The following is a 21,787-nucleotide window of genomic DNA, read 5'->3' as shown; positions in this document are numbered from 1 at the left end:
CAGAGACAAAAATGGGCACAAAAGAGCCTCTTGCCACTGTAAATGAACTCCAGATGCATGTGCTACTTTGTGCACCTGGCTTGGTGTGGGTCCTGGTAAATTGAATATAGTCCAGCAGGTTTGTAAACAAATGCCTTTAGCTGCTGAGCCATCTCCCCAGCCCATGATGATTTATTTTTTTCTTTAGTTATTATTATCAATATATTTTATAAGGATACATCATGTGTTGGCACCCTCTCTTCCCTCGTCCCAGCCTCCAATCCAGTGGGGACGCTCCTGGGCGGCCGGTACAGGTATTCCCTATGGAGTTGCCTTGGTCTTGACTCAGACATCAAAAGACACAAGTTAACAGAGTGGATTAAAAAAACAAAACAAAACATGGACCCTTCTATCTGCTGTCTTCAAGAAACCCACCTCATCCCTAAAGACAGACACCTCCTCAGGGTCAAAGGATGAAAAATGATATTCCATGCAAAAGGAAATAAGAAACAAGCAAGTGTTGCTATGTTAATATGAGATAAAATAGATTTGAAACCAAAAGTAATTAAAAAGGACAAAGAAGGCCACTTCTTATTCATCTAGGGAACGATCCAACATGAGGACATCACAATCAAATCTATATGTGCCAAACACAGGTGCACCACTCTTTATTAAACAAAAGCTAATTGACAATAAAACAGAAATAAACACCAACACCATCACAGTTGGAGACTTCAATACTCCACTATCATCAATAGACAGATCATCCAACCAGAACATCAACACGGAAATAATGAACTCAACACCACCATACATCAACTAGGTCTAACAGACATCTACAGAACTTTCCACCCCAACTCTACAGAATACACATTCTTTTTTTGTTTGTTTTTCATTCATTTCTATTTAGTTATTTGAGAGTGACAGACAGAGAGAAAGAGGCAGAGAGAGAGAGAGAGAGAGAGAGAGAGAGAGAGAGAGAGAGAGAGAGAGAGAGAATGGGCATGCCAGGGCTTCCAGCCACTGCAAACGAACTCCAGATGCATGTGCCCCCTTGTGCATCTGGCTAACATGGGTCCTGGGGGATCGAGCCTCAAACTGGGGTCCTTAGGCTTCACAGGCAAGTGCTTAACTGCTAAGCCATCTCTCCAGCCCCTTGTTTTTTTTTTTTTTTTTGTTTGTTTTTGTTTTTTGTTTTTCGAGGTAGGGTCTCACTCTGGTCCAGGCTGACCTGGAATTAACTCTGTCATCTCAGGGTGGCCTTGAACTCATGGCAATCCTCCTACCTCTGCCTCCTGAGTGCTGGGATTAAAGGCGTGCGCCACCATGCCCGGCTTATTTTTGAGGTAGGATCTCACTCTAGTTCAGGCTGTCCTGGTAGTCTCAGGGTGGCCTCAAACTCTCAGTGATCCTCCTACCTCTGCCTCGGAGTGCTGGGATTAAAGGCATGCGATACTATGCCTAGCTCAGAATAAACGTTCTTCTTAGCAGCCCATGGAATCTTCTCCAAGAAACCATATATTAGACCATAAAGCATGCCTCCATAAGTTCAGGAAACCTGAAGTTACTTCCTGCAACATATCATATCACAATGTTTTAAATCTAGAAATTAACAAGAGACACATCAGGAATTCTACCAGCTCCTGGAGACTGAACAACACTTTTTTTTTTTCAAGGCAGGGTCTCCCTCTAGCTCAGGCAAACCTGGAATTCACTATGTAGTCTCAGGGTGGCCTCAAACTCATGGCAAACCTACCGCCTCTGCCTCACATGTGCTGGGATTAAAGGCGAGCGCCAACATGCCCGGCTGAACAACACATTTCTAAGCAGTGAATGGGTTGTGGAAGAAATTGATAAAGAAACTGTAAGATTCCTAGGACTGAATAATAATGAAAACACAACTTGCCAAAATTTATGGACACAATGAAGGCAGTTCTAAGGGGGAAATTCATAATGCTAAATGCCTTCATAACAAAGACAGAGAGCTGGGTGCAGTGGCGCACGCCTTTAATCCCAACACTCGGGAGATCCCAAATTAATAACTTAAATGTCCACTCAAAGGCATTGGAAAAACAAGAAGAATCCAACCCTAACAACTCCAAATGGAAAGAAATAATCGAGATCAGAGCAGAAGTTAATGAATTGGAAACTAAGAAAACAATTTTAAAGAATTGATGAAACAAAGACCTGGTTCTTTGAAAAAATAAAGAAGATTGACAAACCCCTGGTCAATTTGATCAAGCAAACAACAACAACAACAACAAAACAGTCTCAAATTAACAAAATCAGAAACGAAAAGGAGAGATCACAATAGACATCAATGAAATTGGAAGAATCATCAGGGCATGCTTCTAAATCTTCTCTAGTAAACTGGATAATCTGGAAGAAGTGGATGAATTCCTAGCCACATAAGATCTACCAAAACTAAACCCAGAGCAGATTAATCTCCTAAACAAACCTCTTATATCCATGGAGACTGAAAAGGAAATAAAAAACCTCCCCCAAAGGAAAAGTCCAGGACTGGACGGCTTCTCAGCCAAATTGTATCAAACCTTCATTGCAAGACTGACACCATTTTTTCTCAAACTGTTTCATGTAAGTGGAGACCAGAAAGTCCTCCCCAACTCCTTTCATGAAGCTATCATCACCCTAATACTCAAACCAGACAGAGATACAAGAAAACTATAGGCCTATATCCCTGATGAATTTAGACGCAAGTATACTGAACAAAATCCTTCCAAACCGAATTCAACAAGATATCAAAAACACTATCCACCTTGATCAAGTAGGCTTCATCCCAGGGATGCAGGGATGGTTCAACATAGGGAAACTGATCAATGTACTATACCACCACTTCATGATTAAAACACCGGAGCGAATAGGCCTGGAGGGTTCAATCTCAACACAACAAAGGCTGTATGTAAGCACCTAAAGCCAAATACTATTTCATGGAGAAAGACTCAAGGAGCTCCCACTGAGATTGGAAACAAGACAGGGTGCCCACTCTCACCACCGCTCTTCAACGTAGCACTAGAAGCTCTAGCGCAAGCAGTAAGACGCGAGAAACAAATAAAAGGGATACAAATTGGAAAGGAAATCAAGTTAGCCTTATTAGCAGATGACATGATCCTGTACGTAAGTGACCCAAAAGTCTCCACTTCAAAACTTCTAACGGTGATTAATTCCTTCAGTAAACTGGCAGGACACAAAAGGAACACACAACAACCAGTAGCGTACCTTTCTATTTGCAAAGAACAAATATACAAAGAAAGAAATCAGTGAAGGTGTCCCATTTTCAACAGCAACAAAAATTAAATACCCTGAGATAACACTAACCAAGGATGTGTTTTGCTTTGTTCTGGGTGTTAGAGATGGAACCCAGGGTCTCATGCATGCTTGACAATGACCTACCAGTGACTCACATCCTCAGTCAGATGTTCTTAGTTTATATACAACATTCTTGGTTCACATATGGTTTCCTTTTTTTTTTTTTTTTTTTAATTTTTATTAACATTTTCCATGATTATAAAATATATCCCATGGTAATTCCCTCCCTCCCCACCCCCACACTTTCCCATTTGAAATTCCATTCTCCATCATATTACCTCCCCATTACAATCATTGTAATTACATATATACAATATCAACCTATTAAGTATCCTCCTCCCTTTGGTTTCCTTTTTCTGTTCAAGGAATTCATCCGGGATATAACTACATTTAGTTTCTGTGGACTCCGTCCACCAGCCTCTCTGATGGTTCTCGGACCATCACTGTTTGATGACCTGTCAGACTTGAGGAGTGCTGGTCAGGTAATTAGCAGAACATCCTTGCTGGGATTGTGCAATGTTTTTCTCATAACTGAACTGGGTAATTTTTTTTTTTAGGTAGTGTCTCTGGCCCAGGCTGATCTGGAATTAACTATGTAGTCTCAGGCTGGTCTGGAATTCACGACAATCCTCCTCCTCTGCCTCCCAAGTGCTGGAATTAAAGGTGTGTGCCACCAAGCCCAGCTATTTTTTTTTTTAAAGAGAGAAAGAGAATGAAGATGGGTGTGTGAAGATCTCCAGAACTACAAACTCCATACTCATGTACCACCTTGTGCATTTGGCTTATGTGGGTCCTGGGGGAACCAAACCTGGGTCCTTTGGCTTTGCAGGCAAGCACCTTAACTGCTAAGCCATCTCTCCAGCCTCAGTAATGGTGTTTTTATTTTTAGAAGATCTTGGCGGGGGGAGATCTCAGTGGTAGAGAACATTATTCTTTATTATTATTTTATTGATCTATTTGAGAGAGAGAATGGGCATGACAGGAAGAGAAAGAGAGAGGGAGGGAAGATGGGCAGTGCAAATGAATTCTAGATACATGTACCACCTTGTGCATCTGGCTCTATGTGGGTACTGGGGGAACTGAACCTAGGTCCTTTGGCTTTGCCAGCAGGAGGTATCTTAACCACTAAGCCATCGCTCCAGGTGAGAGCATTTTTCTTATTACGTATCAAAGGTTCTTTTAAAAGCTCCTCTTCATCAGACATTTCTGAAAGCAGCTTTTATGCAGATAATGCATTTTTAGACTTTACCTATTATGAATGTGTCACCAATTTTAAGGTCATCACTCTGTTCTGCCTAGTAATGCAGTTCCGAGCAATGAATTACTTTTACTTCATTTCCTTATTTGTACAATAGGGACCAACCATCTATTCCTTACATGGCTGCTATGTGGATCAGATGGAAAGTGCTTATAATTGGGCAAGGGACATAGTAAATATTCAATAAATCTGAGCTGCTCTTATGATGATCTGTTAGAGGAGATTTTTGTTTAATATTTATTATTATTATTACCACTTCTGTGCCAATACCAATGAAGTTAACACCAACTGCTATATGCAGCAGGAAGACCAATAATGAAACTTCAGTGAGACTAAGGTTGCCAGAAATACAATTGTGAAACACCCACACCTACCAGCTCAGGGGTGAGAAGAAAACAATTTTTAAAAAATTTTTGTTTATTTATTTATTTGAGAGCGACAGACAGAGATAGAGAGAGCCTGAGAGAGAAAGGGTGCGCCAGGGTCTCTAGCCACTGCAAACGAACTTCAGACACGTGTGTCCCCTTCTGCATTTGGCTAACGTGTGTCCTGGAGACTCAAGCCTCAAACTGGAGTCCTTAGGCTTCACAGGCAAGTGCTTAACCACTAAGCCATCTCTCCAGCCCCAAACAAATTTTTGAAGAGTATTAAATAAGTGGGTTTTTATGTGGGGAGGACTGAGTTTGGGCACTCAGGCTTGAACAGTGGGCACCCTATCTACTCAGCCTTCTCCCCAGCTCAATAGGTTGTTTACTTATTTGAGAGAGAAAGAGGCAGAGAGGTAGAAAGAGAGAGAGAATGGTAGTGCCAGGGCCTTCAGCTGCTGCAAACGAACTCCAGAACGTGCAACTCTTGTGTGCACGTGCGACATTATGCACTTACATCACTGTATGTGTGGCTTACGTGGGACCTGGAGATTCAAACAAAAGTTCTTAAGACTTTACAGGTGAGCACCTTAACCACTAAGCAATCTCTCCAGCCCTAGGTTGGTTTTTATTAGCTACTTTCCTGGATGTCTGAGAAAGGTACTATTAGGTCTACAACCTATAACCTTAATTTGCATTTTCTTTCATGTTAGGTTCCCTTTAAATAGATTTAAAGATTATAGAATTTTAGAATATGAAAGATACTTTAAAATCTAACTTCTTTACTTCTGATATAAGAGGAAAGGAGTGAGTTCTCAAGTCAAACGTACAATGAGCAAGTTCTACACTGTTATATGACTGCAAGTGTGCCTAAGGCAGGCACTACAGATGCTGAGAAGGGTAAGGAACTGTCAAGCTCTAGGTACTTGTGATGCTGGGACCTGAGCAAGCCTAGCTCTCACAGGGACAGGGATGTGTGAGGCAGGAAGGTAAAACCCCCACAGCCTCCAGTGTTTGTGATTCAGCTACCTGCCTAGTTCCTCGCTGGTAGAGCTTTGGGGGTGAGAATTTGGGGGGGTGGGACGTCACTGGGGGTGGACATTGAGATTTTAGTCTAATCCACTTGCCAATGCTAGGTAATTCACTCAGACTACCTGCCTTCCTGCTGCTGTGACAAGGTGTGACACCCTGGCTGTCTGCTATGCCAAGCTTTCCCCACTATGATGAAACTTTCTCCTAAACCCTGTCTTTCTATAACCTGCTTCTGGTGAGGTGCTTTGTCCCAGCATGCACAAAGAAACTGGTGCAGGAAACAATGGGTCTGCATGATGATGGAGGTGACGAGAAGGCTCCAGGGAAGAATTAGCACCTATGTCACATGTGTAGGTGAGACCACATGAAGTGCCTACTGAGTCACTCAGACCTCCTCAAAACTGTCTTTCCCACTACCTACCAATCACGAGGGCCACTTTCATTCACAGGAAGGGCAAACCATTGCAGGTGCACCAGAAGAATACTGAGCCACACCAACTCTCCACAGCACTAACAGCCTGGGCTGCTCTCCCGCAACACAAAATACTTTATTACCAAGATGCTACTTTGGCTTTAGTAACTAGGGTGACGAAATTTATGCCATTACCTTGAACAGGGCATGCTACATAATCAACTCTCACATAATTGGTGAATTGGTGAATGAACGGAAAAAAGAGAAAAAAACAAAGACAACAACATAAACACATACATAACTTCTAGGACACCTTGAGATTTCCAAGTTTCCAGAATGTGTTGCCCTTTGTACTGTATAGCAAATGAAATTCCTTCATTATAGAAATCAACAAACTTAGAGGCCAGTAAGTTAAAAAGGAGATATAAAGGGAAGAGAAAGGAAGGGAGGAGGGTACTTAATAGGTTGATATTGTATATATGTAAGTAGAAGAATAGATTAACGGGGGTGAAAAGGCCCAAAGTGAGGTCAGGGGAAGAGATTGAGTAAAGAAAAGGTGGAGGGAGGACTAATCAAAATCTAAGAGGATGCAAATAAATTATATGGAATCCTCTGGTTTCGAACAATGGAAAACTCAGGAGCCATAGATCATTGTTGGAAAATTTTCAGAGCCAGGGATGGGATACCTCCAGTGAGTTGTTGGCCAGGGAGGTCCCTGATGCCCCCAAAACATTATAGGCCATTGCCGAGGCCCTTGGTTTCCCACCAGGAATAGATGGTAAGACCCTATTGCTGAAGACTCCACATACTTGGGCTGCAAGGCCACTGAGAAATCCTGCTGAACTGAGCTGATAACCTCCTCCATGTAGACCAGCTGACAGAAAGCTGGAAGAAACCATTCTACATGTAGTTCAATGGGAGACAGAGATTACCACTAGTGAAGATACTCAACAGTGGACATTGCAAGCCTTATAATTGGCCAGCCAGGCCAAATGAGCCAACAGGTGCAATAGTAGCATGTCTGTCATGGTGGAAACCAACTGCCCTCCAATTGGACTGGAGGCCCGCTCCATGGGGTGGGGGGGACGGGACACATCCCTGATACTGAAAACTTAAAACAAGGGTAGTCATGAGCCCCAGTGGTATAACATCTGCTGATGTCTGGATAAATGTATATACTATGCTCACCAAACTGCCCAGTAAGCACTTCTCTTAATGTTCATACCCTTACATATTAACGCTATTCTCACTTTGGGTAGAGAATCTTCTCTTTTCAGAGGGCAGTGACCTTGGGATGACTCAAAAGGTATCATAGTGCTGGAAAGAAGTGACTGGAGTACTGAGTAACATCTTGATCACACCTTCCAAGACTCAGGGTCTAATGTGGAAGAGGTGGCGGAAGGAATGTAAGAGCCAAAGGAAGGGTAGGACTCCTTACAACGTGCTCCCTACAGACATAAAATAGCCTGGATATCCATGACCTCATAGTGCCTGGCACTACCTACACAAGACCATCATAAGAGGAGGAAAAGACCATGACATCAAAATAAAAGAGAGATTGATTGAGATGGGGAGAGGATATGATAGAGAATGGAATTTCAAAGGGGAAAGTGGGGAGGGGGAGGGAGGGTATTACCATGGTATATTTTTTATAATCATGGAAAATGTTAATAAAAATTGAGAAAAAAAGAAATCAACAAACTTAATTTTACAAATCCGTGTATATTATAACATTTCTGTGATATGTCTCTTTTGGAAAGAATATTATATATTCCTTTAAATACTTGAAACTACCAAGTGTACCTGTAAGAATGTTCTATAAGCCATGGTTCTGTTTATTGCTGAACTACTTGAAATGTCCTTTTTCACCAGTGAAATTTTTTTCTTCAGGCTTATGTAGTAACATAATGATTTTCCATGTCTTTCCCTTTCTGGTTCCTCTTATAATAACTACTGCTCATGTTTCTTACTTTATCCTCAATTCACTTTTGCTCATGCTTTCTATTCTACTCAACTGGGAAAATTTTGATTAGAGGATATATTACATGCTTCTTTTGTGTCCTGCATAAACAAAGTAGACTCAACAATGAAATAAAAATATGTCATTACCGAACATCTTTGATTATGCATGTAGAACTTAGAATATTGCATAAGAACTCTACTTAACAATATTTCTCTCTCTCTCTTTTTTTTTTTTCGAGGCAGAGTTTCACTCTGGTCCAGGATGACCTGGAATTCACTCTGTATTCTCAGGGTGGCCTCGAACTCATGGCGATCCTCCTACCTCTGCCGCACGAGTGCTGGGATTAAAGACGTGTGCCACCATGCCTGGCTTCAGCAATATTTCTCTTATAAAGGGAACACTTTTCGTATTCACTAAAACTGCTTCCTTAAGCCAAAATGATGTCAAGTTCTGGTTAAGCAAATAATGAACACAGAACCAGCCAAGTCTGCCTTCTATAGCAATGTTACTCTTTATTTAGTTCATACATTTGTATTTTGAAAATTCAGGGCACCTGCATGGTGAGGAGAATGGCAATGTACCCGCAGGGCTTTGCAGAGCTGCTGAGAAGTCAACACGGAGAGGTCAGACATCGAGGGGAGCTTCATTACGCTATGCCTGCGTTAACTACCATGGTGAGAGCAGTGCTTTACAGAGAGGAGATGCACTTCAGCAATGCATGCAGGGTCTCTGGGTACTTGACCATCTACGCAGCAGATGGTCACAGGCTGAAAGCAAACCGGAAGACACACCACACCACGAGAGAGTAAGAGAGCAACAAGGAGAATGCTAGCTGCCCATGTCTTTTGGGAGAGCAGGGCTAGGCCATGTGACGTGAGCCACATTGCTCACATCTACCTGAAGTCTGCTGTGGCTGCAAAGGATTCCATTTCCGTGATGGAGAAGACACAGAGGAAGCCCTCCCCACTTCGGAAGTAGTTGTCTCTAATTGCAGCATAGTCCTCCTGCCCAGCTGTGTCCAAGATATCAATCTGCACCTCCTCCCCGTCCAGCACGACCTTCTTCCTGTAGCTGTCTGCTTTGGTGGGCTCATAGTCCTCCACAAACTAGAAAGGAAGAAAACACATCCATTCATGGCGAAACTTCCTTACAAACTGCTATAGAATGGCACAGAGGTCCATATACTCTGTACTTGTTTTTTTCACAGTGGTAAAATATGTATATCAAGTTTTATTCTAGAAAATTGGTTAGATGACTTAATTTGTCAAGAGTGGGCTGAAGTATTACTTTAGGCTGTTTACAACAGAAAAATGGGGACTTTTTCTTTTGTAAATTTTATTTTATTTTATTTATTAGGGAGAGAGAGAATTGGCACACCAGACTCCAGTCACTGTAAAAGAATTCCAGACCCATGTGCCACCTTGTGCATCTGGCTTACATGGGTCCTGGGGAATTGAACAGAGGTCCTTTGGCTTTGCAGGTAAGCGCCTTAACCATTAAGCCATATCTCCAGGCCCCTCTTTCTTTTTCTTATTTATTTATTAGAGAGAACAGAAAGAGGCAGTTAGAGAGACAGAATGGGTGTGCCAGCCAGGGCCTCTAGCCACTGCAAACAAACTCCGTACACATGTGCCACCTTGTGCATCTGGCTTACATGGGTATTGTAATCAAATCTGGGTCTTTAGGCTTTCCAGGCGAGCACCTTAGCTGCTAAGCCACCTCTCCAGTGCCCCCAGATTTTTAATTTTTAAAAACATCTTATTTGATTTTATTAGTTTTTTGAGTTAGGGCCTGGCTCTAGCTCAGTATGGCAGTTTGATTCAGGTATTCTCCCACAAATTTAGGTGTTCTGAATGCTAGGTTCCCAGCTGATGGAGATTTGGGAATTAACGCCTCCTGGAGGCAGTGTATTGTTGGGGGCGGGCTTATGGGTGTTATAGCCAGTTTCCCCATGCCAGTGTTTGGCACACTCTCCTGTTGCTATTGTCCACCTTATGTTGGCCAGGGGGTGATGTCCACCCTCTGCTCATGCCATCATTTCCCCCTGCCATCATGGAGCTTCCCCTTGAGTCTATAAACCAAAATAAACCTCTTTTTCCCACAAGCTGCTCTTGGGTGATTTCTGTCAGCAATGTGGACCTGACTGCAATAGTAAAATGGTAGCAAGGAGTGGGATTGCTGCTGGACACCTGACTGCGTGGCTTTGGCCTTTTGGAGCAGATTTTCAAAAGGAATGTGGAAGGATTTGAAACCTTGGCCTAAGAGATGCCTTGCAGTTCTGTAAATACAGCTTGAAGGACTATTCTGGTCAGAGTTGAAAGACCAGACTGCAGTAAGAACTATGGACTGTGAGGTTTGGCCTATGAGGCTGAGAGAGAGCTTTGCTTGGACTGGGTTAGAGGCAGTTTGTGTGAGAAGCTTGTTCTTATGCCCATGTCCTGAGAAGTTGTGCAGGATTGCTTTGCGTAGAAATGAACTGGTATGAGCAGAGGGATATGGCACAGAAAATATGAAATCTTTGAATGAACTGCTGCCTGATCAGCTGCAATTGAGAGATTACAACCTTTGAGACTGGGCCAGCTGACCTGCACTGGGGCAACAGGAAGAAGGTAGACTCTTTTGAAGGGGCCTAAGTGCTCAAGGAGTGTCCTGTTCTTCAGAGTCTGCTTTATTTCCTCATGGATTAACAAACTGGTACCCTACCTGGTATTGTGGAGCATAAGAAATGCAGGAAAGAGAGGGTCATTGAGTCTGCATCATGGTCTTATGTTTTAGAAATGGCAATGGACAGTGTGAAACAGGTTTGCTGGTGATCCTCCTACCTCTGCCTCCTAACTGCTGGGATTAAAGGCGTGCACCACCATGTCAACTATTTTATTTTTATTTATTTGAGAGAAAGAGAGGGGCAGAGTTAGACTGACAGAGAATGACGGGCCATTTTCTTTCTTTAAACACTATACACATAAAAACCATTAAACAGATTAAACATGTTTATTTTTGCATGTGCGTCTGTGTATGCATGCATGCACATGTGCATGCCAGGACATCTTGTCACTGTAAACAAACTCCAAACACATACACATTTAATGTTTGAATATGTGAATTTATGTTGGCACTGGGGAATCAAATGGGTCAGCATGCTTTGCAAGCAACCATCTTTAACTGCTGAGCCATTTTCCAGTCATATTACACAGATTATATATATATATATATTTGGTTTTTCGATGTAGGGTCTCACTCTGGCCCAGGCTGACCTGGAATGCACTATACAGTCTCAAGGTGGCCTTGAACTCACGGTGATACTCCTACCTCTGCCTCCCAAGTGCTGGGATTAAAGGCGTGAACCACCATGCCGGGCCACATTATCTTTATTTTCTTAATGTTTATATCCCATTACTAGGATTTAACCTCTAACAACAGGAACCTTGAATGATATTTATTCATTACTTTTATATTAAAAAAATTTATTTATTTATTTGACAGAGAAAGAGGGAGGGAAGGGAAGGGGGTAGGGGGAGAGGAGGAGAGAGAGAGGGAGGGAGGGAGGGAGGGAGGGAGAATGGGCACACCAGGGCCTCCAGCTACTGCAAACAAACTATAGATGGCTGCACCCCTTGTGCATCTGGCTAATGTGAGTCCTGGGGATTCAAACCTGGGTCCTTTGGCTTTGCAGGCAAACACCTTAACCCACTAAGCCATCCCTCCAGCCCTTTAAAATTATTTTTAAAACACAGGATTTTTGTAACTGTAGCAGGTAGTCAACTTTCTATCTTATTTTATTTTATTTTATTTTTTAAATGAGAGAGTAAGAACGTGGGATGGAGGGACGGCAGGAGGGAGGGAGAGTTGGTGCTCCAGGGCATCTAGCCACTGCAACCAAACTGGAGATGCCTGTACACATGAGCAACCTTTTATGCTTGTGTCACTTTATGCGTGTGTCTTATGTGGGACCTGAAGAGTTGAACATGGGTTCTTAGGCTTCACAAGAGCCTTAACCATTAAGCCATCTCTCCAGCTCTCTTATTTTATTTTTATTTTAAACATTTTGCTTAGCTATTCTTTAAAACTAAAAGACTGAATGCTTTTGTTTTTGGTTTATTTATGGACAAGACAAAGATTAATGCTGGCTATGGTGGCTCATGCCTGTAACCCCAGTACTTGGGAGGCTAAGCAGGAGGATTGTTTGAGTTGAAGGCCAGCCTGGGCTACATAGTGAGTTGCAGTCAGTCTGGGCTACTGAGTAAGATCTTAACTCAGCCCATTCCCCAAGATGGTGGGGAGGTTCCTGCTAAGGCTCACTGAGAGAAGACTAGCTATGCAAGGTGCTGCACAGAAAAAAACTGAACAATAAATCTGTTCTATTTCAATCTCCTTTGTCCCTGGACTTTTTCAGTTACCAACAAGTAGGACAACTGATGAATTTTAGAGTCTGGGGAGCTGATGTGCAAGACAAGGGGTGATAAAATTAGCCACCAGCAGAAGAACAGGTTTAACAGATGATTACTATCATAGACCATTGTTTTGGGGCAAGGTAGTAATCTTTCTGAAGTTTTGCTTTCTCCTCAAAATTGGGGTTACCACTACTTACCATACAGAATTGTTATGAGGATTAAGTAAAACAAAAAGTGTACTGCAACCCTAAAACCGGGTTTCTATTGAAAGGAGGAAATGAGATGAAATGCTAAAACCAGATTATCAGACTTGACAGCTCTCTGCTAGAGAAAGAATGCACTGTTGTCAGTACACAGGATGATGCTGTGCCTCCACGATGACAACGCTGGATATAAATACAAGCACACACATCTGGAACTGTCCTATGATCACTAATTTCAGTGTTGTGGTCTATGCCTAATGGTGAACGTGGTGCCATGCTAAACACTGACTCTATGTACCACATATACCTCACATCTCAAGCAGCTTCCAGATCCACCTGTTTATTAATTCAAGGTGGGAATCTTCATTAAAAAAAACTCACAGTAAAAATGCTGATGTTAGAATACTCAAAAAGCAGGTATTATTTCAATTTTGTTTTGTAAAGTCTGGGAGCTTAAAGAATCTCGAGTTTGTGACTTATAAAATCAAAGACACTGGTTCTGAACTTACAAATGGACGAACATTAGCGGCCTTCCCTTAAGTCCGACTGAAACTAAGAGAAATACTGTCACAGCCTGAACTCTGATAGTCACTGTGAAGAGAGCACTTACCTCGTCATACATGAATTGCAGGGTCAGAGCAGACTTGCCCACGCCACCACTGCCCACCATGATGACCTTGTGTAAGGCCAAGGAGTTCTGACCCTTGGGCTTATTTGTAGCCATCCTGTCAGCTGCTCAGCAGAGGACTAAGACGACCCTGTGGAAAGTAAAACATGCAGCACTGAGAACATTCTTCAGAGCTCGGGCGCGGGACAGATAGGCGCTGTGCTAAGGGCGGAGATGCTACTCAATCTACAGTGACTGCACCAGACGTTGAGCAGTGTTTCCATATCTAGGGGAAGATCGCGTATTAGAGAATACCATGGCAATGAGACCAGTGACTCTGGGGCACTTCTCTTCTAATAGGTTCTGAACTTAGCTGTAAAAGTTTCCCAGGGCAAGCTCCATGCTGCCAGTCATGGCATTGCTTACACTGGGGCACATCCACACAGATCATGAAAACCAGTCACGTGACCACTGTGTTTTCTTATTAATCCACGTTGGCAATACTTAATATTCCTTTAATAAACAACCAGAAAAGACTGCCATCCTTTATGCCCAGCACCTCCTTGGAAAGGTTTGCAATATTACAAGTGAAGAAATCTCAACCCAACAACTTGGTAACAGGATTGTAGACAAAACCCAGCAGTATGCTCAACTGCCGTGTGATGGAACATGTGCTTCTTGGGACGGGCAGTCAACATAATTTCAACACTCACATCTCACACGACCTCACTCCCTTGTGTGGAAACCAGGTGGTGATGGGCTCTAATGGCACCCACTTTCCTCTGGGCATGATACCAGGCTTTCGGGGAGAAAAGGCTACAAGGTCACAACAAACACTGCCTGTGGAGGCTCAAGCAAAGAGACTTTTTGTGACTACAAAAACAAGGGGTTACACTGCTCTCCTCTGCATCATCCTGCCATGTTTTGGTCACGAACCTAGCTTTCCTAAGTTGCAGCTCAGACCGTCGCCATCCTACCCACCTCCCCATCTGTGCCAATCACAGCTCTTTTTAAAGTGTACTGGACAGGGAGGAGGAGGTGCTGGGGAGATGCTCAGTGGTTAAAGCACTTGCTTACAAAGTCTGACAGCCTGGGTTCAATTCCCTACTACCCATGTAAAGCCACACGCACAAAACAGCCCATGCAGCTGGAGTTCATTTGCAGCAGCAAGAGGCCTTGGTGCATTCATACTATCACTCTCTACTTGCAAATAAATAAATATGTATTTTTTAAGTGCACAGGTTTCCTTCTATTTGTTAAATTCTATTCTCTGCCCCTTGGGCCTTTGTCATGTGATTTCCTCGGTTCCTATTCTATCTGGCTAGCTCTTCTCAACTTTAGGGTCATAGCCTGACATGAAAGTCAGTGTAAACTGGGCTTTCCCTGGTCCTGTGCTCCAGGGTTATTTAATACTTTCCTTTATAACCTCATCCCAACTTGAGCTCCTTTAGCGCCTGCTTGTTCCATACAGGTCTTCTCAGGTACAGGTACCAGAAGCAACTGGAGGGCAGGGGCCTCCACTCCTACGTTCATTACGCTTGACGTAATGAACATGGCCTGGCAAAATGAGCTGATCAGCGCACTTGTGGTGAGTGAATGACACAAACATGCTTGCAGCTGGACTCTCCCTGAGAACTTTCATCTGAGCTGGTGTAAAGCTGCCTCACAGTGGGGCCAGGGCAGTCCACCATGCATTTTATGTCTCCCACACTTTCATGTCTCATCCAAGAAATCACACTCATTTGTCTACTGCCCCATTGCAATTCTATCATCCATTTAACAATATGACCATGCGAACATACTTCTTTTGAAACTCTAAGAGGAAAAACAACCAACCAAAACAACCAACCAAAACAACAACAACAACAACAAAACAACAAAAAAAACTTTCACATAATTTTGGGTTTACCTACAGCCTACTTACCCAGAGATTACAAGACACTGGCAGATCTCACAAAATTCTTTAAGCTACCAGAGAGAGTAGCTGGTCAGAAACTATATTTTTCTCTTGGCTTCACATGACTTTGAATTAATCGTGCCGTCAGCTGCACTGTGCGTCACTAAGGTAAGTGAATAATGAGATGCAGACTGATTCTGACTGATAATTCCTTCCTTTATGAACACAGTGTACTTGAAATGTTCAAAGTCTTAAACTTAGGCTCAATGGAAAAAGTAAAAGTTATTAATGAGGAAAAGAAGATTTTTGTGAAAATCATGAAAACACAGCACCTAGATCCCCCCCGCAAGACTGAATAATAATTTATCTAAATTTGTGATTTGATCATATCTTATAATTTAAGATGATAGTAATTTGTGGAGTCATAAAACAAAAGTTTCTCACCAGCCATCTAACTATACCAAACACACTAGTCTGCATAAAAGAATAGATTAAGGGGGCTGGAAAGATGGCTTAGCGGTTAAGGCAGTTGCATGAAAAACCAAAGGACCCAGGTTTGATTCACCAGGACCCACATAAGTCAGATGCAAACATGAACAGATAAAGCCCAGATTTAATGCAAATAGAATGAAGTTTTCCGCATAATATAGCTGTTACTCTCATAAACACAATTAGCATTTGGAACAAGAAAATTCAGGGAGGGCTGGAGAGATGGCTCAGCAGTTAAAGGCACTTGCTTGCAAAGCCTGAAGCTTAGGTTCAATTCTCCAGCACCATGTAAAGCCAGATGCACAAGCCCTTACTGAGATGTAATGTATAATAAATTGCATCTATTTTAAAGTGTGACCCACACACACCACATGTTCTTTCCTCTACGTGGTTCTGAACGGGGATCTCTTGGAGAGGAGCACAAATGGTAGTAAACACCAGGAACGTGGACATAAAACCAGAGTGAGATCAGGAGAAAGAAGAAATGGGGGGGGGGGGAGGAGAGGAAGAAATACTTAACAGGCTGGGTGAGGGACAGAGTGCAGGGAGAGGGAGGGTACTGACGGGTAGGAAGGATGGGGAGTGAAGACAGTATGAATCCATTCTATAGAAACCCCCCTTCTGGATACCATTTTGTAAGATACAACTACCAATTAAGTCAGAGAGGGACAGTGCATACAGAGGCATCCTGTGGTAGGTACAAAAAAGCTGAACCCTAAAATCATGGACTCTGGCTGGTTAATCCCAGGTCCAGAACTGATTTAGCCCCCACAGTCAACTATTGGTCAGGAAGATTCATGAGGTTCCCAAAACCAATGCAGGCCATTGTCTTAACCCTTGATTACCTGCTAGAGAGAAGGTAAGACCCTATTGCTGAAGACACCACAGGACATGGAAATACCATGTTGGAACTTAGAGGGAAACCAGTTCCCTCCTGGACAGCCCTCCTAAGTGCTAGAAAACACTATGGGAGTTGGTGGGGGACAATGGCCACCAACATCAGGAGGGGACCCTGCAAGCTACAAAACAGTTGGACAAGAAGTAAACACTTGTGCAATAGTGGCACACACCTTTTAGGTAACCAACTGTTCTGCAGTTGGCCATGAGGCCCCCTCAGTGGGAGAAAACTCCTATCTGGTACTGGAAACCAAGTCAGTAAACTCACAGACTCCAGAGAGAAGCCCCACTACTCTCTGAAGAAGAGGGGGCTTAATACCAAAAATTCCCTCAAATAACTATGCATACATATTCCCTTTAATCCAAGCTGCTCTCACTCTTGGTTGGAGAACCTGTTTTACTTTACAGATGTCAGAGAAAGCTGAGGAGATCCAAGATCCATCAACAAGAAAAGATAGTCAACTACCTACCATAAGATGTATCACCTCTATCACATCTGCCAGGGGCCTGAAAGAAGTTGCAGAAGCTGCAACATGAGTATGTATTAATCCCACTACTAGCCTGACAACTAGCTCCAGGAAACCATGACAGATACTGTGGTCAATCAACACACACTGAATCAGAAACCCAGAAGCCAGAGAAGTCAACACTAAACCCAACTGCTTATAGACCCACCAGGCTCAGGGATCATTGCTGACATGGGAGCTGGAAAAATAAGAGCCACAAGGTGGGTAGAACTATCCTGAGACACAGCCCTCCTTCCAAGATAGACTGAGGCCTTAATTATCTAAGAGTAAACATCAACAACCCCACTGAGGACAGCCCTCAGGGAAAATAGGAGGGGGGAAGAGAAGGGATATAAGACTAGAACCTTTTTTAAAATTTGCTTTAAAAATTTATATATATAACAGGTTATATACTCTTATCCCCTCATCCCTTCTTCCATTACTCCGGGGGCCCTCAGTGGGGTCATGAAGACCTGTCCGTCAGTCCCAGTGGAGTGGGAATGGGGGACAGATGGATTGTGTCTTGGGGTTTTCCTACTTGCTCTATGGCTCTTACAATCTTGCTGACCCCCTTGTCTGCAATGTTCCCTGAGCATGGCAGACCTGTTGATTTGATGTTGAGTTCTCAGTAGGCTCTGGAGTTCTGCTTTGATAGGTTTTGATTGATCAGTGTGTCTGTCACTATTGCCCTGGAACTAGCTGCCAGGCTAGCAGTATTCCTGTGGCTGTTTCCTCTGTTATTTCTCCTGGTCCTGGCAGATGTGGTAGAGGTGGCACATCCTGTGGTGGGAAGTTGGCTACCTTCTTGTCTGATGGATCTTGGTTCTCCCCCATTTTCTCTGCCATCTGTAAAAGCAGATTCTCCAAGCAAGAGTGAGAACAGCCTGAGTTAAACGGGGAATGCAAAGTTCTTTTAGAGATTTTCTGGTATGAAAGCCCACTCTTCTCCAGATAGCAGTGGGGACTTCTTTCAGAATTCGGTCTGTTTCCTGACCACGGGATTCTGACTTGGTTTCCAGTACCAGATATGAGTTCTCTTCCACTGAGCATGCCTCATGTCCAGTCAGAGAACAGGTGGTTCCCCACAGTCTTTATTCCACTCTTGTACAGTGTGTACTTCCTGCCAGGCTAGTTGATTCTATAGTTTGCAGGGTCCCCTGCTTATTCATGCTGTTGGTGACTGCCGTCCTCCAGAGGCTTCCCTAGGGCTTTTCCAGCACTGTGAGGGCTAGCCAGGAGAGAGCTACTTTCCCTTTTGGTTCCAGCATGGTATTCTGATGTCTTTGACCCCAACCTATGGCAAGATTACAACCTTTATAAAAACAAATCATTAATAATAATAAAAGGGCTGGAGAAATGGCTTAGTGGCTAAGGCGGTTGCCTGCAAAACCAAAGGACTCAGGTTCAATTTGACAGGACCCATGTAAGCCAGATGCTGAAGGTGGCACATGCGTCTAGAGTTTGTTTGCTGTGGCTGGATGCCCTGGTATGCCCATTCTTTCTTTGTCTCCCCATTTCTTTCCCTCTCTCTGCCTCTTTCTCTTATAAATAAAGAAAAAAAAAATAAATTGTAAGACTAAAAAAAAAAAGTGCGAATTTGAAGCCAACACAATTCTTTCCTTCCCTTGCCATACTTCTCCCAATACACTGATTTGATTTCTGTAACTATATTTAGCATTTTCTAGAGCTATATAAAAAATAAAATTGCGTAATATGTTCTCTCTTTTTTTTGTTTTTGAGGTAGGGTTTCACTCTAGCTCAGGCTGACCTGGAATTCATTCTGCAGTCTCAGGGTGGCCTCGAACTCACGATGACCCTCCTACCTCTGCTTCCCAAGTGCAGGTATTGAAGGTGTACGCCACCACGCCCAGCTTTTTTTTTTTTTATTTTAAGAAAGTGAATATATAAAAATGTAAGACCTGTCAGGACTGTAGCTCAGAGTGGAGCACTTGCCTCCCATCCACAAGGCCCTGGTTCAATGTGCAAACAAATGAAAGTTTAAGAACTACATGGTCCTGGACAATATGAAATGTTATGTTTGGTTTCCTTCACTTGGCCTAATTGTTCCTTGTATCAATAGTTCATTTTGTTGAATAGTATTCTGTAGTATGGGTAGGAGACATAACACATCCTCCAAAGCTCACAGAACACTGTGAAAGAAGGGGCAGACAGACTTTGAGAGTCACAGGGTGGGAAGGTATACTCTGAGGCATTGTTCCCCTACAGAGATTGACTGGTGCATTCATGACCCCACAGTAATAACCAATAACCCCAGTTTGGAGGGCCCTCAGTGGAATGAGGGCAATGAAGGGGGACATAAGAGGACATAATCTGATAGTAATATGACCAATTTGTAGTATGTTCATATATTAAAATTCTCAAAAAAAAAATGGAACCAACTATCTAAAAAGCTCCCATCAAAGAGTTCAAGCAGAGAGGGGTTGACAACTGAGCTGATTCTTTTTTATTCTAGAGGTATATTTTAACTATTTAAGTAATGACCAGTTTAATGCATACTTGCTACAATATCATTCAATGTTAAAGGAAATTATTTTGTGATCCATATAACTCAAATCAAAATTTATTTAATTAGAACATTTATGATAAGGTGCATGCCTATAGTCCTAGTACTGAGGAGGCTCAACAAGAGCATGAGTTCAAAGCCATCCTTGGCTACACAGCAAAATCCTGTCTCAAAAAACAAGTCAGGCCGGGTGTGGTGGCACACGCCTTTAATCCCAGCACTTGGGAGACAGAGGTAGAGGATTGCCATGAATTTGAGGCCACCCTGAGACTACATAGTGAATTTCAGGTCAGCCTGGGCCAGAGACCTTACTTCGGAAAAAAAAAAAAAAAAAGTCAGAAGTGATAGTTCATGCCTAATCCCAGTACTCAGCAGGCTAAGGTAGGAGGATCACCATGAGTGTGAGGCCAGCCTGGGCCACACAATGAGTCGCAGATCAGACTAGGCTAGAGTCAGACCTAGCACCAACACACGCACATTAGTGCAAGGGCATACTAAACACTGATCACACTCCCATCAGGTTAGACTGATGCTTCCTCTCCCCAGTCCCCTTCCAAGGAGGGCCCTCCTCAGTAGGGTTAATGACATTCACTGTAGTGTCACGAATCACCAGTCAGTCTTTGGGGATGGGAGCAGGCAATGCTTCCGAATACACATTCTTTCTGCCTCCTCTTCTGCTATATTTCCAAGCTTTGGAGAGTCAGAAGTCTCTTCTAGTGTTGAGTTCTCAGCAACCTCCAATTTTCTGCTTGCTCAAGTTTGGGTCTCCTCAGAGTCTGCCCCATCTGTCTCCCTGAGGGAGTGCTCGGCGAGCAGGGAGAGCAGTGCTCGCCTCCTGTCTCCTCTGGGGTGTCTGGACCTGGCAGAGGCCATGAGTATGACACGACTGTCTTGTGCTAGGCATTTTTTTTAAAGAAGATTCATTTTTCTCCAGAAAGGCTGAATCTGCCCATGATGGTAAGGAGAACTCTTTCCTGCAGTTTCCCCTGCCACTCACACCACAGGAAGAAAGGATAAGTCGGAAGCAGCGCATCACGGGCACCCTGGAGTGGTTTATTTACTCCCCATTTCATCCCTTCTCTTCACCCCACTCTGATGCCCTGCTGCTCTGCATGTGCTCCATGCCATGGGGTTCTATCCCAGGCCCAGCAGCAATCTTTCACCCATTTCCGTTTGTTTTTGCAGTTTTTGTCACAGAGATGGAAAGCTGGTACCACAGACTCAGCACTTTTCCAAGAACACACCTTGGGGAAAAGCATCTGGGCTTCAGTTTTACCCTTTGTTCTAAACTGGAAGTCTTGATTTCCTATCTGATTTGACCAAAACATGAAAAAAATACTTGGAATACATTCTTCAAAGCATTCATTCAGGCAGGATGTAGAGGCACACACCTTCAATCCCTGCACTTGGGAGGCAGAGGTGGGAGTTTGAGATGTGAGTTCAAGGTCAGCCTGAGACTACATAGTGAATTTCAGATCAGCATGGGCTAGAATGAGATCCTACCGCAAAAAAACAAAAACCACTCATTTAGTTCCGTTTTCTACTTTCACTCTCCCATTCATATTTCATCCTATCTTCTTTAGTTACTGTAAATCTAGAGTTAGCAAGCTTCCTACCTACTTTATTCCACCACTGTGGTTCAAAAGCAGTAGATAATACCCAAGTGCTGTGGTTTGATTCAGGTGTCCCCTATAAACTTAGGTGTTCTGAATGCTGGGTTCCCAGCTGATGGAGATATGGGAATTAACGCCTCCTGGAGACAGTGTATTGTTGGGGATGGGATTATGGGTGTCATAGTCAGTGTCCCTATGCCAATGCTTGGCACACACACTTGTTCTTGTTGTCTACCGTATGTGGGCCATGGGTGATGTCTACCCTCTGCTCATGCCATTGTTTTCCCCTGCCATCATGGAGCTTCCCCTCAAGGCTGAAAGCCA

General features: G+C 43.2%; 1 protein-coding gene across 1 annotated transcript in view; it reads right to left on the bottom strand.

Moving 5' to 3' along the window:
* Rala (RAS like proto-oncogene A) overlaps positions 1-21,787 on the bottom strand; it is a 43,225-nt gene that overhangs the window by 8,976 nt on the left and 12,462 nt on the right. Inside the window, exons 2-3 of the mRNA XM_045136138.1 lie at positions 13,541-13,688; positions 9,234-9,442 (exon numbers count right to left, since the gene is read on the bottom strand). Of these exons, the coding sequence (XP_044992073.1) occupies positions 9,234-9,442; positions 13,541-13,654 (323 nt within the window). The 5' untranslated portion in view covers positions 13,655-13,688. The remainder of the gene's footprint in view (positions 1-9,233; positions 9,443-13,540; positions 13,689-21,787) is intronic.

The sequence above is a fragment of the Jaculus jaculus genome, chromosome 16 (genome assembly GCF_020740685.1).
Source record: "Jaculus jaculus isolate mJacJac1 chromosome 16, mJacJac1.mat.Y.cur, whole genome shotgun sequence".
NCBI lineage: Eukaryota > Metazoa > Chordata > Mammalia > Rodentia > Dipodidae > Jaculus > Jaculus jaculus.
Note: the sequence above shows the minus strand (reverse complement) of the source record. Positions and strands in the feature narration are given on the sequence as shown.